We start from the raw sequence: 17,223 nt of genomic DNA, 5'->3' as shown, positions 1-17,223 counted from the left end.
AGCTCTATAATTCAATTAGAGAGCTCTACAATCATAATTGTTACTAGTAAAAATTTAATTATAGAGCTCTATAATTGTAATTGTTACTAGTAGAAATTAAATTATAGAGCTCTTTAATTGAATTGTTACTAGTAAAAATATAATTACGACGAGTAACGCTGGGACGTTTTTTTGCTGAAACGGCCTCCCATAATTGTTACTAGTAGAAATTAAATTATAGAGCTCTTTAATTGAATTGTTACTAGTAAAAATATAATTACGACGAGTAACGCTGGGACGTTTTTTTGCTGAAACGGCCTCCCATAAATGGAGACATATGACTAGTAATAAATGAATTGTAGAGCTCTCTAATTGGAATTGTTACTAGTAACAATTGAATTAGAGAGCTCTATAATCATAATTGTTACTAGTAAAAATTCAATTAGAGAGCTCTATAATTGTAATTGTTACTAGTAAGAATTCAATTAGAGAGCTCTATAATTGTAATTGTTACTAGTAAGAATTGAATTAGAGAGCTCTATAATCATAATTGTTACTAGTAACAATTGAATTATAGAGCTCTATAATTGTAATTGTTACTAGTAGAAATTAAATTATAGAGCTCTTTAATTGAATTGTTACTAGTAAAAATATAATTACGACGAGTAACGCTGGGACGTTTTTATGCTGAAAGGGCCTCCCATAGGGACACACTCTTGCCAGACAAGAGAGCATCCTACAGGATATGGCATGATCCAGATGTGCAGGGAGACATTTGACTTCTGGAGTCATGTGGTGATTGTGAGGATGTCTTGTTGCTTAGTCTTCTGCAGAAAGTTCAGAGGATACAAACACACACACAAATAACATGAGGATTGGACTTGATCCGTGAGGAGTTTATGTGCTTATTTGTGGACATCTGATGCTTCAGCTGGTTAAGGTCATGGTTAGGTGTAAACCACTTTTTTTCACCCTAACGCAGTCGTCATGGTCCCCAGTCAGTCGACAGATTTTTATCCCACCTAATTGATTTTCAAAACAAATCCTGTCACTATTGTGCTCTATTTGTAAATGGATGTTTCTCTTTTTTTAGTTGGGTTGGTACTGATGTTGCAGTAGGTTGACTGGCTGTGACAGAGTCTGCTAAAGTAATGTAGCATGCAAACCAGCTGGAGACCTGGCACACACACCACAGTGTGATTGGTAGTATTACTATTCTAATACAGCAGACTGTTTACTGAGATTATGTAAGATCTCTCAGTTCAATCCACACAGACACACAAAACAGACGCGAGAGCTTTGAAACACACATAATGTGATTGGCAACTGTTGTGTTTCTGGCAACGATACTGCAGACCAAAAGGCTGCCAGTTGATTTGAGTTTATATTAAATTAATGATGCTATATTTGATCTACCAACTGTAACCAATACTGATGAACACACAAAAAGTTTAGTAATCCCTTTTATTTTGCATTATACTTTCTACTGCTTTCTGTCGATCAACACAGCAAATCTGCATGACCAACTTGAAGAAATCTGCATGGGGAAATCTTGAGCCCCTCATTTACAGGCCCAACAAATCTCTTGTATGATATTTTACCTGAGAAATCAAACATATTAGCAAAATCAAAAACCTGACAACATCAGTGTGCAACGTGCAATGCAGTTTCATCCTGCAGATGTTTTGGATTACAGTCTTATGATAAATGTCCTCGTTCTATCTGTCAAATAGGAAAGAGGGCCTAAGATGAATGACAGCGAAGGCATTCAAGACCTGCCTTCCACCTCCATCTATCTCTCAGAACAAAGTCAAACCAATGAAAATAGCACAAAAACACAAAGTGTCAAAAAAATCCTTAGGCTTTGCACTTGATCCATCATCAGACCAGTTTCAAAGTCTTCCTCCAACACCAGAACACAGTGTGTCCTTGATCTGTGAACATAAGAGATGTGAAAAGTAAGACGCACTTGTTCACACAGGATCAGACGATCAGGAGGACCCCTGGGTGACAAATAATGACAGCAGAGTGATGGTGTCTTCAGCAAGCCGGGCTTCACAGGTCACAGATCAGAGCGGTGTCTTCTGGGGCTGACAGCTGGTCTGAGGGAGGGAGGCCGTCTCTGTGTCAGCGATGCAGCTATGTGACCGTGAAGACTCCATCTCCACTACGGGACTGTCCACCGCCGCAGTGGTGGCCATAGCATGTAACATCTTAGTAGCTCTGCTCATACTGGTTCTGATATTTCTTTCCAATATGACTCTAGAGAACGCACATCAGAGGAACGAGCAGAGGTGCTTGCTGACGCCGTGAAAGAAAAAATTAGCGACGGAATGCTGTTTATATTTTGTACTGCCTGCAGCAATCAATTGCAGACTGGGTGACATGGTTTGTCATGAATTAATATTCTTTTAAGAGTCATTCAGTTGTTCCTGACCTATCAGCGCAACCCTGTACTTGCAACTAACCAGCTAGCAATCAGCACTACGCTAATTAGCAGGTGAAAACAAATAAAAGTTGACGTGCAAGAACAGAACTGTGTCTGAAAGAGGAATTTTAATGTTTTATTGTGTTTTTTTTTTGGGGGGGGGGCTAATAAACAATAGATAAATACAGTGAAATAGCCATACAAATCTAGAGTTATTTTAATATAAAAAAGTTATCTCAATCATTACAGGTGTGCTGTAAATTTATTTTTGGCTACTCTCGCATTTCTAGGCAATAGATAGTTCAGATGTTTATATTTCGTTTTTGCTGTGCCTCAGTTCTTCTGGTTGTTCCCAGGCTATCTCAGTAAACTCAACAGTTGCTCCAGCTTTGCTTTTTCCACCTCCGGACTCATCGGCAATTCCTGACCTTTCTTGTCCTGAGGAGCCAAAGAGAGAAATGAAGAGGACGAGATGAGTCAGCTGCTGGCAGTGAGAGGACTGACCCAGGGGTGCCACAAACACTTCTCAGTGTGAAGCTCCCATTTAAACGTGTTCATCTCGACCGGCGGAGGTAATGAGGGAGGTGTTAGTGCAATGTTATTTCCTCTGTGTGTGCTGTGGTGGAACAAAACCGTCAGAGATTCACTCTAATCTCACATGACATTTGTCTGATATGATTACAGTGACACATTGCTTCCTCACGGGAGAATAATCAAAGATCATGTGGTTACTGACCATGCCAGGGTCGCAATTAATTAAACCAGACCAGATGAACTTCTCGGCAGAGATGTTGCTTTAATGCTCTTGCTCTAATTAAACACTATCCTGTTCCTGTCAATCATTAGGCATCGTTTTACGGGATCATGAGTCTAGCAATCATTCTGAGAACATCTGACAAATGTGCTCAGCAGAATGCTAATGTTCAGATATTCATAAAGATGCGGTGGAAGAATCTTCATTGTGCTCTAATAAGCAGTCTAATAAGTTACAGCTATTAATATAATCAGCCAAATCCTAACCAGGGAGGGCCATTAAGTGATATAAATTAGCTAAAATTACTATGTTTGACTTTGAAGCTGGCACAAAGATGCAGATAGAGTAATTCAGCACAAGTAGCATAGCACTGATCGATTAAGAATGTGATTTGATTTTCATCTCCTACCTTAGGTTTCTTGCGGAGGTTGGGAGAGAGCTTGAGGCTGGTGACATGGCCGCGGTCATCGCCCACGATGATGATGGGATGGACAGGGTTGAATTCGATCTTGAAGAGCTTGGTCTTCTTGGACACCACTTTTTGCTGGCAGAGAGCCTCATATTTGTTGATGTTGAGGTCGAACACATGGACCTGAGAGAAATGGAGGAGGAGGAGCAGGCAGTTTTAGTCTTTGCATTAATATTTATGGTTTGATTATGGTTTGATATTTTCAGTGTTATTAGCACCTCTATAATGTATTCTCTTGCAATCATCAAGCATAAGATAATGGATTTTAAATTGAATAGTAAACCCATCATCCTCATTGTTATTCATGTATCATACTGCCCACCTAAGAATAGTCTCTGCTCTAGCAGAAGCCAGAGACGGGAGATGTGGGACACAGGATACAGGCTTAGATACTCATTAGTAAATTTTAGGAAATGGAATGTATGTATGATTCTTTCTGATTATTGATTATTTTTGTTGTTATTATTATCAAAACAGAATTTGTCTTAGCCTAAGAATGCAGAAATTGTGGATTTTACTATTATGTATGAGTCGGTTGTGCTGTTTACCTTTCCTTCAGTGGTGACAGCAGCAAAGACAGTGGAGGAGTATGGAGCCCAGGCCACATCTGTCACTGCAGCTCCAATTTCCAATTCAAAGGTGAACATGGGAGACCTGTGAAAGACATGTATTGTTACTTTTATAAACTACTATTCAGTTCATATTGAGCTCTTACAGAAACTACAGTGCTCCCGTTCTGAATTCATGTAATGTAGGCATTCAGATAGAGAGAGAGAGATCCAGAGCCTTTGTTCAAATGTGGCCTGTCGCAGTAACTTATGTTTAATTGTGTGATTGTGAAAAATAACAGAGGCATGTCTGGGCCAAGCTTTAAAAGCATCAACAAGACTGTCACAATCAGTAAGAATAAGAGAAAATCAGTAGTACCACATAATCCCAATTAAAGTGCAGTGCTTGACACTTTTGAGTTGACAGAGGAATTTATCCGCTGGCATTTGTATGTTCACCATTCTCTGTATATCACTGCCTGCATCTGTACATGAGCTGCCTGCCTCTCTCGATCCGTTTTCAACTTTAAAGCAACACACATTTTTAGTACGGGAAGATTAATATACACTGCTATATAAAAGTTTCTAACATTCACCGAGGCTGCATTTATTTGATGAAAAATACAGTAAAAGGTATAATATTGCAATTTAAAAATGACTCTTTTCTATTTTAATATATTTGAAAATGTAGTTTATTCCTAAGATGGCAAAGCTGAATTTTCAGCTGCCAATACTTTAGTTTTTAGGGTCACATTATGAATCATCAGCTTAGCCACACAGATTTTGATACTTGGACACCTTTATAAAACAGGCTGTGTGGAATAGTAGAGTAAAGATTAGTTGTTTGGTGCAAATATGAGCTACATTTCTATTCTTGAAATAAACACCTAATATTTATTTGGCACACGTAGTCAACATAACCAAAAGTTGTTAATATTTGTTAATTTTATTTGAGGTACTGTATGGTGGAGGAGCTTGTGCACTCTCTCACAGATTTAGAACTTAATTGGATCTGTCGGTTACACGCTTAAATGACAATTGATGCCATGGGCCTAATTTAAATAAAGAAAATTACAAAATGTCAGGGCCAAAAGGTCAGAGGCCGAAAAGGCAGGTGCCTGCCAGTTATACTCGCTACATGGAATGATCTATTGGTGCAAAGTTTCATATCAGAAAAAAAAAACTATATATCAACAACTACAAACTGTGTATAAGAACAATACTTAAACAGCCTTAAACAATGTACAGTGGCCTAATAAAGAGTTAAGAGGCAGAGTTTTTATCAAGGTATCAATATTACACAGGCAGTGCAGCGCTTGATTAGCCTTCCCAGAAAGACTGAGAAGATGTTTGACCTGTTGGTGAGACAGTTGGTGCTGTCAAATTTCACAATATCACAATATCAAAATGACTCAGCGCATAATTGCATCAATTGTAAAAACATAAATAGATTGACTGATTAAACATTTAAGTAAGATAATTGTAAATGTTAAAAAAATCATTTAAAATAATTATTTAAATTGAAAAAGGCTGCATGTAGACAGCGATGTAGGCAATGGTGCTCATACTTCATAGTTTGATCCCAAATTTTGACCATCCAGTCCCAGCCACAAGAGATGAAGACATCAGGATGGAAGGGATTCCACTTCACACAAGTGACAGTCATGAAGTGGGCATCATATGTCTCCGCAAACTTATTATAGAATTTGGAACCCTGTGAAACACAAACTCATTATTTGTTAAATGAATGTTACAAAACTACTGTTTTATACACAGCACTCTTGCTCCTGTTATACTGCTTAACTATCCACTGGTGGTTATGAATAGCATTTGCAGAAATAATAGTGACATTTAAAACATTCCTTGAAAAAGATCGACACCATTTTTTTTTTTGTTAATTAATTAATCCTGCAGCATCTGCTAAACTTTAAAGGATGTTCCCTTAACATGATGCATATATGCTTATTTCTAAAATACATGTGAGTGGCAAATACCTTTGTTTTGATATGTGGAATGAACAGCATCGTGAGTGTGTGTGTGATGAAGTGGAAAGATGTTGGAGTCAGTAGGAGTAAGTAGTTTTTGCATGTGATGTTTGTAATTTAGAAGAAAAAAAAGTCATACAGAGCAAATCAAAGCACACCGATGAGAAACAAAACTGTCTGGTTTGTCAAAATAAATAGTGTGAACGCTTGTCTACCCCTGAAATATATAAATATAGAAGGAGAGACAGAGACGGAATGTTATTAGCTGATGCTTCCCTGTGCTGCTGTAATAACAATACAGAGACATAATAACCACACAATCTCTATAAATCACACTTAAGAGAGTGTACAGTTATAATGTTTCCTCATTTACTCTCCCCAAACAGTGTGCTTTTGTTTTACTACTTCATTTAGCAGTGCAGAGACAGGCAGCTAATAAGAATACTTCCTTGTTTGATGACAGGGATATAATAAACAGAGACAACCACCACAAACACAACAAGCTCCTTCTCTCAGATTCTAACACAGAGCAATGAGATGACTCAAGACTGCAGGTCTTCAGAGAGAACGATTTTTACAGGGTATTTGTTAATGTAAAATATAAGGTTAGTGGATTAACTGTATGATTGGCCTTGGTGTAAATGATCATCTTGCCTGTGATGTTGTATGACTGACCTTGTGAATCTTTCCATACTCAGTGCCAACAAGAAAATTGTCCTTTTGTTTGTGGAAGTCCAGATTTGTTCCAACTAGTCCCATAGAGAAAATGACTTCAGTGAGTAATATAATAATGAATCCATGCAATTAATTATTATTTTTTTAATTTTTTTTTTATCATTAGCACATATATCATGACATTATCCTTCTGTTCTGTGATTTCTAAAAAATGTGACCATGGACCACAAAACCAGTCATAAGGATACATTTTTTAAATTGAGATTTATGTATGATCTGAAAGTCGAATAAATAAAATAAACTTTCCATTGATTGGTTTGTTAGGATAGGACAATATTTGGCTGAGATACAACTATTTAAAAAATCTGAGGGTGAAAAAAAAAATCTAAATATTGAGAAAATCTCCTTTAAAGCTGTCCAAATAAAGTCCTTAGGAATGCATATTACTAATCAAAAATTAAGTTTTGATATATTTATTGTAGGAAATTTACAAAATATCCTCATGGAACATGATCTTTTCTTTATATCCTAATGATTTTTGGCATAAAAGAAATATCAATAATTTTGACCCATACCATTTATTATTGGCTATTGCTACAAATATACCTGTGCTACTTGAGATGGGTGGTCCAGGGTTGAGGTTTTGTAGTTCAGGGTCACAAATAATCTGTGTTGCGTTTCCCAAAAGCATCAAAAGCCTAAGTTGAACGTAGCTCCATTGGTTTGGGAAACGCAGCCCTGAACATATTTGGAACTGATAAGAAGCTCCTTTGAGGTCAGTCATCTGAACTATCATCAAACCTTGGTATCACCCATGAATATAATACATTCATAAAAAGCTAAAAGCAAAAACCAGCTGCGGCAAGATCATATTTACATCTGTATTACATGCAGGAAGGATGGGTAAAGTTTTTATGATTGTGCATGTGATTACATTTCCTGTTCTAGATTGTGAATATACAGTAGTCACAGCTGAAGGGTCCCTGTCCTTATACTGAGAGAAACCCCCACTCACATCATCACTGCATGTTTTTATAAATATAATTTTGTTCATATCGGTTGTGCAATGAAAGCTGCTAATAATGGAGCATTATTAAATACTTGTATTACATACTTATAATTACTGACCAGTGTGGTAAGATGGTTTATACCTGTGGAAAAGACATCCTTAAGGTTTTCAGGAATTGTGTCTGGGACTGGCAGCTTGATCATGTCTGTGAAGACTAGTTCATGCTAAAATCCAAATGACTGGGATCAGACAACCTCATTCAATAATGACTTGCTTTAGAATCAAGCTTTAGATATTTCCTTCTGTACCTTCACCAGAGTCCAAGACACCAGTCGTCCATCAGCAGACACAGAGATGAAGTTGTGATTACTGTCCAAATCATCTTTCTGCCACTTCACCTGTAATGAAGCCAATGAAACATAAAACACAGTACAGCCAAGACTTTCTGATCAACCAAGCGTCACAGGAGTGTATATTTATGTAAGTATTTTAAAACTATAGTATATCATATAGCATAGTTGCACTGTATTGTGGGATCACAACACACTACAGAGCATGCTCTGGTTGTGTACTGCACATTTCGGTAAATATGTTGATATTAGACATAGTAAACAGTACTACAATTACTCCAAATTTCAGAACTAGTACAAGTAGAATGGTACTGTTCTGAACATTGTATTAAACATACAGGTCCACTGTCATATCATAGTAAAGGTTGTAGTAAAGGTTTACCAGAATTGTTTTAAATGACTTCATTGTCACATCCTCATCCATACCTGTGTCACAGCACCTTTATGTCTGCCAGGGTTGGCTCTGCTGTTCCAAAAGGGCTCATCACTCTTTTTCCTTAGGTTATATATCGCAACACAGCCATCATACAAACCTACAGCCACCAGGTGCGACAGATCCTCATGAACATCTACACACATTATGCCTGAGACAGTGTTAAAGATGAATTCTGGGTAATTGGGGTTCCTCAGTGTGTACAAGACAAGCATGCCATCCCCCTGCTGAGTAAATTCATCTGAAAGGGACAGATGAAAAACATTTCAGAGCTATTTAAATTAGAAATGATTCCTTGTATATGTCGGTAAATAGTAAACGTACGTGACCCAAGACCAACAGCAAACAAATCGTTGTGTTTTTGATCCCTAGAAATAAAAAAATCCAAATGCCACTCAAGGAAGTGATTTTTGTTTAACTTATGACTGCATTTTTTTAATACAGTGTGAAACTCACCAGCAGAGGGCAGTCACAGACAGACTTTTGGCTTTATCATACTCGAATTTCCACAAAGGGAGCAGAGTGCCCTTCTCTCCTCTGAATTCATCAGATGCATCCTCAAAATGCTTGAAATCTGGGGTTTGAATATAAAGACATTTTACATAAGAAAAAGACATGCTCTTTTTAATATCTGTCCATCTGTCTGTAATCTAAAATTATGGGTGTAGCAGTAAAAATAAATAATTTCTTATAATTACCGTATAAAATGTCTGCATATGCCCTGTGAAACACCTTACCCTCCATGTACCTGGCCAGCCCAGCCAGATGGGCTATATCATAGGTCTATAAGCACAAGAAGGGATTTGTTATAAAAGATAAGTCATTTTCTTGATGAAAGTGTATGCAGTTTGTTACCACATAACCTTAATTAGTGAATCTTCAAATTCTTCCTCCTTTATGGACTGAAGACTTGATTGGTCCCGCCTCTTAATTTCCTCTTGGTAAAAATCATAGATTTCCCACTGCAGAAAGAGCAGGACATATTAACATTGTATGTGTCCATACTCAAACGTAATAAATAGTTCTGTTTTGCTGCAGGTCTAACACAAAATTTTGATCAAAATAATACACCAGCAAATAAAAGGTTTTCTCACCTGGCTGGCTGTTGCACTGAAGTTGGCGAACTTGGTGGAATTTGGTGGACTGGTTTGAGTTGCTTTGTCCTGCAAAACATTGTTTTTTATAAAAGCAAATAGTGTTTAATGTAATAGTAATAACTAATAGTAATAGCAGTAATGTTACCCATAGGATCAAGACTCTTCCACTGCTATAGAATATCTGAAATCCCAACTTCCAGATTTAACTATCAGATATATAAGGGATAATCAATGGTTTGCCGTGCATTAAATGATTTTAAATGCACAATGTGGAGGCCTCCACGAAGAGTATTTAAAATCCTTTAATGCATGGCAAGTTGTTGATTATCCGGCTTATCCCATGGTCATTTGTCAAGTCATAGACAAGTTAAAACTAGTATTGCTCTTTGCAGAGCAATATTTGAACGGAAGGGTAAAAATCGTAAGTTATGGTTCGTTAGCTCTAGCATTCTGCCCACATCAGATCAGACACAGAGATGAAATCATGCGGTAAGATTACATTTATTTGAATTATAGCATTTATTTCAATTAATTGTCGATCAAGAGAGAGAAATAGAGAGCAAGAGAGAGAGAGAGATGACATTTGTGCTTTACCTGTGTCTCCGCATCTCTTTACAAAAAATGTATTAGTTCAAAAACAGAGATTTTACCACATCGCTGTTGAGGAATATAATGGAGCAATCTAGTTTCTAGGCTATTTTATTAAAGGTTAATATGATGTTGCTAAATTACTTGGTGATCATTATTTGGTATATTGAAATGTGTTTATGAAGTTTAATGTTCAAAAAAACACATTTTCCACATAATGTATATTACTGTTTCTCTTCTATGCCCCGTCTTTCTGAAACATGTTGATTTTTACAAAGCTCATTGGTCTGAAAAGTGAGGTGTGCCTTGATTGGCCAGTTATCCAGTGCATTGTGATTGGCTGAATACCTCAGTGAGATGGAAATGTTACTCCCCTTACCATACTGTGATGCGGTCTCCTGGCGCAACGAGACAAAAACATTAAAACCCATTATAAACGAGGCATTTGTTGCATCCAGTGGGGACAATATTACGGATTATAATGACTTATACTGTCGTGTTGCATCACGCTGCGTAAATGTAAAACGATATCTGCATTTGTGATCAGAGAAAGGACCAACAATAAGCGCTACTCGCTTTTGTATCATCCATGGCAAATTCATGGGGTATGTAAACGTACTTACAGACTGTGAGTCAGAATAGCCGGCATTGTAGTCTACTTTCCCAGGTTCAGGAAAGTCCTCCAGAAAATGTGCTGCACACATCTGAATATTTGGGTTGAACTGTTCTGATTTCTAGTCGTGTGATGATTTCAACGAAACACACAGCGTCTTCACAACATGTGTAACCCCTCTCCCCCAGATCTTCACTGCCACAACTCATCCTTGTTCCGAGTGGGTCTTGAACCCAGGTCTCAGGCATGGGAGGGGCGGACGCACTAACAAGGAGGCTAAATGACTGCTGCCACTAATGCGCCTCTTAAGATCAGGTGAGTGAGGATTAAGTGCACAGCACTTACTCGCTGGCCTCCATTACACTCAGCCCCCTAAACCTCACTCCCATCCGGGTCACGGCACCAATGTAACCCCTCTCCTCCAATTCCTCACCACCACACCTTTTAATTGTTCTGAGTGGGTCTCAAACCTTTTTTTGTGACTACACGTAACTTAGCACCATTAGAGATGCACAGGCTGTGTCGAACCTGTAAAATCCGTCAATAAAACAATATAAAGACAGTCGGATGTGCAATAATTTTGGGCAATTGTTAGTTCACGTTTGTTGCAGAGCGTACCATCAGTGTATGTTTTCGTTAGTATAAATACAAGTAGTCCACGTCATTCCATTCATTCAGTCAGTCAGTCCATTGCTCATGCGGAAAGTATAACACATGCTTTACAAGGAGGCTAAATGACTGCAGCCACCATTGTCAGTCGCTAGTGCACCTCTTGAGATAAGGGGAATGAGGTTTACCTGCACAGCACTTACTCGCTGGCCTCCGTTACAGTCACAGCAACAATATTACAGCAAGAATCAAAGTAATGCCTTGTTTCTTTGTGTGATCATTTGGGCAGCGTTATGAAAATCTTCCCACAGTGACTTAGACATGTGGGGGCGTGTTTAACTGGCCATTTTAGGAGGGTGTGAACTATTCTTAACTTTTATAAAGAATATCTCTTTGGGTTTGGGACTTTAGTCTTTGCAACTTTAGGGTTCTTATCTATTCACAAATAGATTGTAACACTCCAAAGATAAATGAAAACATGAAATCACATCATATGACTCCTGTAATAAAAATCGCGGGGAAACATTGACAACAAGTTTGTGTGTGTGTGTGTGTGTGCAGCGCAATCTGTGCTTTCTGAACTCTCTCTCCCTCTGTGAGTGTGTGTGTGTGTGTGTGTGCGCGCGTGAAATCTTGTTTAAAAGTTTTAGGCTATAACGCAGAAAGAGTCTCAGAATAATAATAAACAAGTTAATAGTCGATCAGAATGATGAACAAAGTTCAAGCCAAAAAAGTTATGGTGGCTTGAGAGAGAGTGACGATTTAGACTCCAACTGTCAAAAATTACAATCAAAACAGACACACTTCTATCTATTCTCAAGCCAACAAAAGGTCGGTTTATAAAATGTACTTCTCTAGTTTGTTTTTTCTATGAGCGTTATCATACCTCTTCAGATTTGACCGTCCCAACTTTGCTTTCATCTTTTGCAGACATTTTTGCTTTCAACCGCTCAATTCTTGGAAACTGCGTTGTCATGACAGCGGCATCTGGCTGACGTGACATTAATTAATGCGCATGCGCACAATGAGATCTCACTCAATCATTTTGTGTTGTGACAAAATCCCTTTACTGCCTATGCAAAATCCTCTGCTTAGGCTACTTTAAGTGCTGTTGTATTTATCTTGGTATACGGAATTAAAGGAGCTTTGTTGTGAATCAACTGTCTTTGATTTTTGGGAAGTCCGACTCATCTCTGAGAATCGGTTCTTTTGAATAGTTCGTATGAATGCACGTGTAGAGTCGGATGAGTTTCAGAATCAGCAATTCTTCGGAGTAGTACGAGAGATTTTCCATCTGAATGGGAGAACTGCAGCTGAGACATTTGAACTTCAATTCATGTCATGTTTATTTTAATTCATAGCGCTTTTCACTATACATTTAAAACATGGACCTTAAAAAAAGAGGTTTCAATGTAGCAAGAGATGAATGAATTCAGTGGCCAATTAGAGGCGTCCTGATTAGCCATCTCTGAAATGGCAGTTTTGTTGAGTGCCTCTGCAAATTCTCATCATAAACAATAAAGCGCAGAAATGTATACGATGTAAGAATGAAATTTATTTAACAGTTTAGCTTCATTATAAGGTGAGTTTTTGTGTGCTTAAATCATATAAATGTTATTTGCTTGCTTTCTGTATGTAATTTACTCGTGTCTGAATAACTGTGGTAATTTTAGCCTTTCCCTAGGGTTGGTTCACTGCGGTCAAGCCAGCCGCACTTCAGAAAAACACCGTCAAGCCAGCCGCGAGTGAAATTTATATGCGCGTGTATTACTATAATTACGGCAATAGCTGGAACAACAGAGAGGGAACGCGCTTTCAGAGCGCGTTTCATCTATACGTTCAGATTTGATCTATGACGACCTTTTTCGCCCATCTGCTCTAATATTCGTGTAACTTATTGTTTTCCTTGACTGCTCTGTATTACTATAATTTTCAGCCTTTCAAAGCATTACAATTATTAGTAGAAAACGAGATTGTGTGTTGTATCGACAAAAAATATTCTTCTTCGATGCTTTGTGTCCCTTTAACTTAAATAACTAAATATAAGCATAACATATTTATGCTTATAAATATAATGCATTGTTTAAAAGACGCTTTGTAAAAAAAAAGGAAGAAACATTCAATGACGTCACAGTGCCAGGAGTTCGTAGATTGATGGATCACCATTCGATTCAGTTGCATTCGGAGCAGAAGCGAAAAAGAAGCGAGAGCCCATTTAGCAGTAGTAACGTTATCTGTAACATTAACAGCCCAATTGTTTGCGTACATATACCATGAAAAGACTACATCGGCAAAGAAGAGTAGTGGGTGAAAACTGACCATCAAGAAGGTTTGTGTCCAAATGGCTGTGGTTTAAATCATGTTCTGGGGGAGCCCTCCTTTCTCCCTGCTTGCATGGGTGTTAGTTTTGGTGTTTAAAAATATATGTATATTTTCTTGAAATATAGCTTCAATATTTGACTTCTGAAATCTGTTGGTAATTTCTTGTGTTTCTCTGTTTTATTTTTTTCTTTAAAAAAGAAGGCAGAAGAAGAAAGGCATCATTGGGTTTATTTAAAAGAATGTGGCAGACTGTAAAACGTGAAACACAAAACAATGAAGTAGGGCCTCTTCTGCCACAGCCTAACACAAATTTAGTGGACCCTCTGCCAGATCCATCAGTTCTAGAGCCAATGGCTCTACAGGTTCCAACTGATGCTCAACCAGATCCATCTGTCCTTGAGACAGCAGTTCTGCAGGATCCAGATGATCCTCAGCCGGACCTATCTGTCCTCAGGCCCATGGCTCTGCAGAATCCAGTTGTTCCTCGTACATTGCCACCTTGGCCTGTCCAAAGTGTTTTCAGGAGAAGACGACGCATTGGAGATCCAGTTCCATACATTCCTCCAGTGACTCGTAAATGTTTTTCTGTTTGCCAGCCATTTCTTGTTTTTGCTCATATACGTTTTTTCACCTGTGTCTAGTAAAATGTTTTTTTTTTTTTATTTGTTGTATGTCAGATACCTCATACCTCATTCCAGTTTATTTTGTCTGCCAATTCACACCCACTTCTTCCACTGAAGTCCATGTAAATTAATATGCTCTTTTTTATTTTTGCAGTTCCATTTGGTGAACTTTATGAATGGGGAAGGTTAATTGGAAAAGGAGGCAATGGCTCTGTGTATGAGGGGATCCGGAAATCTGATGGCCAGAAGGTAGAATCACTTTTGCTCTATTCACGAAATATATCAGTTTGATCAGTGCTTTAATCAAAACATTTTAATTTATTTAAAAAAAAAATTGTTTTAATGAGAATATTCAGTCATTAATAGTAATTAATTAATTAATTAATATGATTGATTAAGGCATTTTTGTTTATCCTTTTTTATTTTATTTTGCAGGTCGCCATCAAATTTATTCCAAAGAGGACAAGCGACAATAATATAAAAATTGCAAGTTGGCAAAACTTTATAAATATATCTGAATTAATCAAATTTATCTAAATACAAGTTTGTGAGAATTTCAAAATCTGCTTTTCTACCACTGGACCGACTTCAAGTGGAAACATTACTGGAACTGTTCCTTACTGTTCTTAGAACTGTTCACTCCGCTGGTAGAAAAACAACTAAACATACCTATAGTGAACTACCTTTCTATGGATTTTGTTTTTGTAGCTTGGATGTTTTGAGCCAGTGTTTGAAGAAGTGGCTATAAATCTGGTGATGAAACAGCCCCCGCTAAGTCCATACATAGTGTATATGTTGGAATGGTTTGAAGAGGAAGATGATTACATCCTCATTCTGGAGTATCCATGTCCCTGCAAGAGTTTGCGCAGATTCCTCATTGACAAAAGGCCACGACTAAATGAATCACTGGCTCGTGGCTTGATGATCCAAGCGGTCCTCGGAGCAAAGCACTGTCTTGACCGGGAGGTCTTCCATTGCAGCATTAAAGAAGACAACATGCTGGTCAATACATCAACGATGGAACTCAAATTAATAGACTTTGGCGGCAGTTGCCTCGTCAATCCTTCTGGCTTTGAAAATGGACATTTAGGTGAGATGGCTTTTTGTCTTAATGCTTACAATAAGCTCTAGTAAGATTTCAGTCTCCTGTGTACTGATTCAATGATCATATGATATATTTACTAATTATAAGAGTAGATATGTAAAAAAATGTTAAAATTTTTTTTAGAAAAATTTAATGTTTGTTTGATGTAAAATCTCTTGCTTCCGTGAACAGGGGGTTGCCACCCACCAGAGTACCCTAGTGAATATCACGCAGGACCAACAACAGTCTGGAGTCTGGGCGCTGTGCTTTACTCAATGGTCACTGGAAATAAGCCTTTTAAGACTGCATTTGACAGAATGATAGCCAATGTGACGATCGACCACACATTATCCAGAGGTAACAGAACTGATAACTACCAATAACACAAAGATTATGTTAAACAAATTTTCAAACATCACTACTTTAGCGTCACACACATGACTAACCAGCTCTCTTGTGAAAACTTGCACAGAATGCCAGGATTTGATAAACCGGTGCCTGACTCGTGATCCTGCAGAGAGAGCAACTTTAGAGGAGATCTCACAGCATTTATGGTTTATACAGGGACAGATGTCAGGAGTAACTCAGGAGTCAGGTAGTGTAACCTAGGGAAGGCAGAAGAGAAATCAGAAAATCAAGCAGTGCTTCAGTTTTTCTTTACATTTATTAAATCAGAAGATGGTCCAAATCAGTCCCAGTGAGGAAAAACAGCACAAACCATTCAGCACAAAGTCTTCAGATGGTTGAGTTTAGTTAAACAATAAGCAAGCTTGGCGCACAAAAAATAAGAAAACTCTTTGTGGAAGTCTGAAATCTTAAATATAGTTCAACTATTTGGTGGGATTTCCTAAATAAATCATTCAAAAAAGATTTTGTGCTTGTTTCTCGATAAGAAGGGAAGAGACATGAGTGGTTTTACAATTAAGATCGACCAAAAGGTAATAGAAATAGTTAGTGATGTTATATTTTCAGGTATTATTTTGGATTCTTAATTAATATTCAGTGTACATGTAAAGAGGCTTTGTAAAACCATCCAAACAAACCTGAATTGTTTATTTTAAAAGCCTAACCAGGGCTGTTGCTGCACACTAGCTTTAAGCCTAGTAGAGCATCTGCAGTGTTATTCTGCATTGTCCCTGCTAAAATAAATAAATAAAATAAATCATTGAATAAAGTGTATAATTTGTGATAAAATAAGAACAATTTATAAAAGTAAGGTCTAACAAGAATATTCCGATATAGAAATGTAATAAAGTGTGGAGTAAGTTAACACTGCAAATTGTTTACTGTATAAATTAAATATACCGGTAGGTTTATCTTTGCTAAAGCTGTTTTGTTGTCAGATTTGTATAGGCTGCTGTTACTTTAAGACTTACTTTAAGCACAGATATAATAATATGCATTAGATTTCTTTTCTAATTACATTTTCTTCAAGACATTACCGATTGTGTTCATGAGAAAAATTGATTAGAATTTTGAGGTAATTTAGTACGTGTCCGTTCAAGCGCAAGGAGAAATTCTGTTCACATGCTTTCTGAAGCATGACTCTGTGTTCTCATCAATTAACATCTTACAGCTTAAATTCACTGATTTAAATCCCTAAGGAGATCTTGTGTAGCAGGATATGTATTTCATCAGTATGTTTAATTATATAAAT

General features: G+C 37.5%; 2 protein-coding genes across 2 annotated transcripts in view; one reads left to right on the top strand and one right to left on the bottom strand.

Moving 5' to 3' along the window:
* Window positions 1-2,539: 2,539 nt before the first annotated feature.
* The window catches only part of dnai1.2 (dynein, axonemal, intermediate chain 1, paralog 2), a 230,406-nt gene continuing 215,722 nt past the window's right edge, over window positions 2,540-17,223 (bottom strand). The window contains exon 18 of the mRNA XM_052588382.1: window positions 2,540-2,845. Within this exon, the coding sequence (XP_052444342.1) occupies window positions 2,765-2,845 (81 nt within the window). The 3' untranslated portion in view covers window positions 2,540-2,764. The remainder of the gene's footprint in view (window positions 2,846-17,223) is intronic.
* Window positions 14,210-15,949, top strand: LOC127985544 (serine/threonine-protein kinase pim-2-like). The gene is made up of 5 exons (XM_052587598.1): window positions 14,210-14,345; window positions 14,637-14,731; window positions 14,918-14,968; window positions 15,191-15,572; window positions 15,759-15,949. The coding sequence occupies exons 1-5, from the start codon at window positions 14,210-14,212 to the stop codon at window positions 15,947-15,949; spliced, it is 855 nt and encodes a 284-aa protein (XP_052443558.1).

The sequence above is a fragment of the Carassius gibelio genome, chromosome B21 (assembly GCF_023724105.1).
Source record: "Carassius gibelio isolate Cgi1373 ecotype wild population from Czech Republic chromosome B21, carGib1.2-hapl.c, whole genome shotgun sequence".
NCBI lineage: Eukaryota > Metazoa > Chordata > Actinopteri > Cypriniformes > Cyprinidae > Carassius > Carassius gibelio.
The sequence above is the reverse complement of the archived record's forward strand: the minus strand, read 5'-3'. Positions and strand labels throughout refer to the sequence as shown.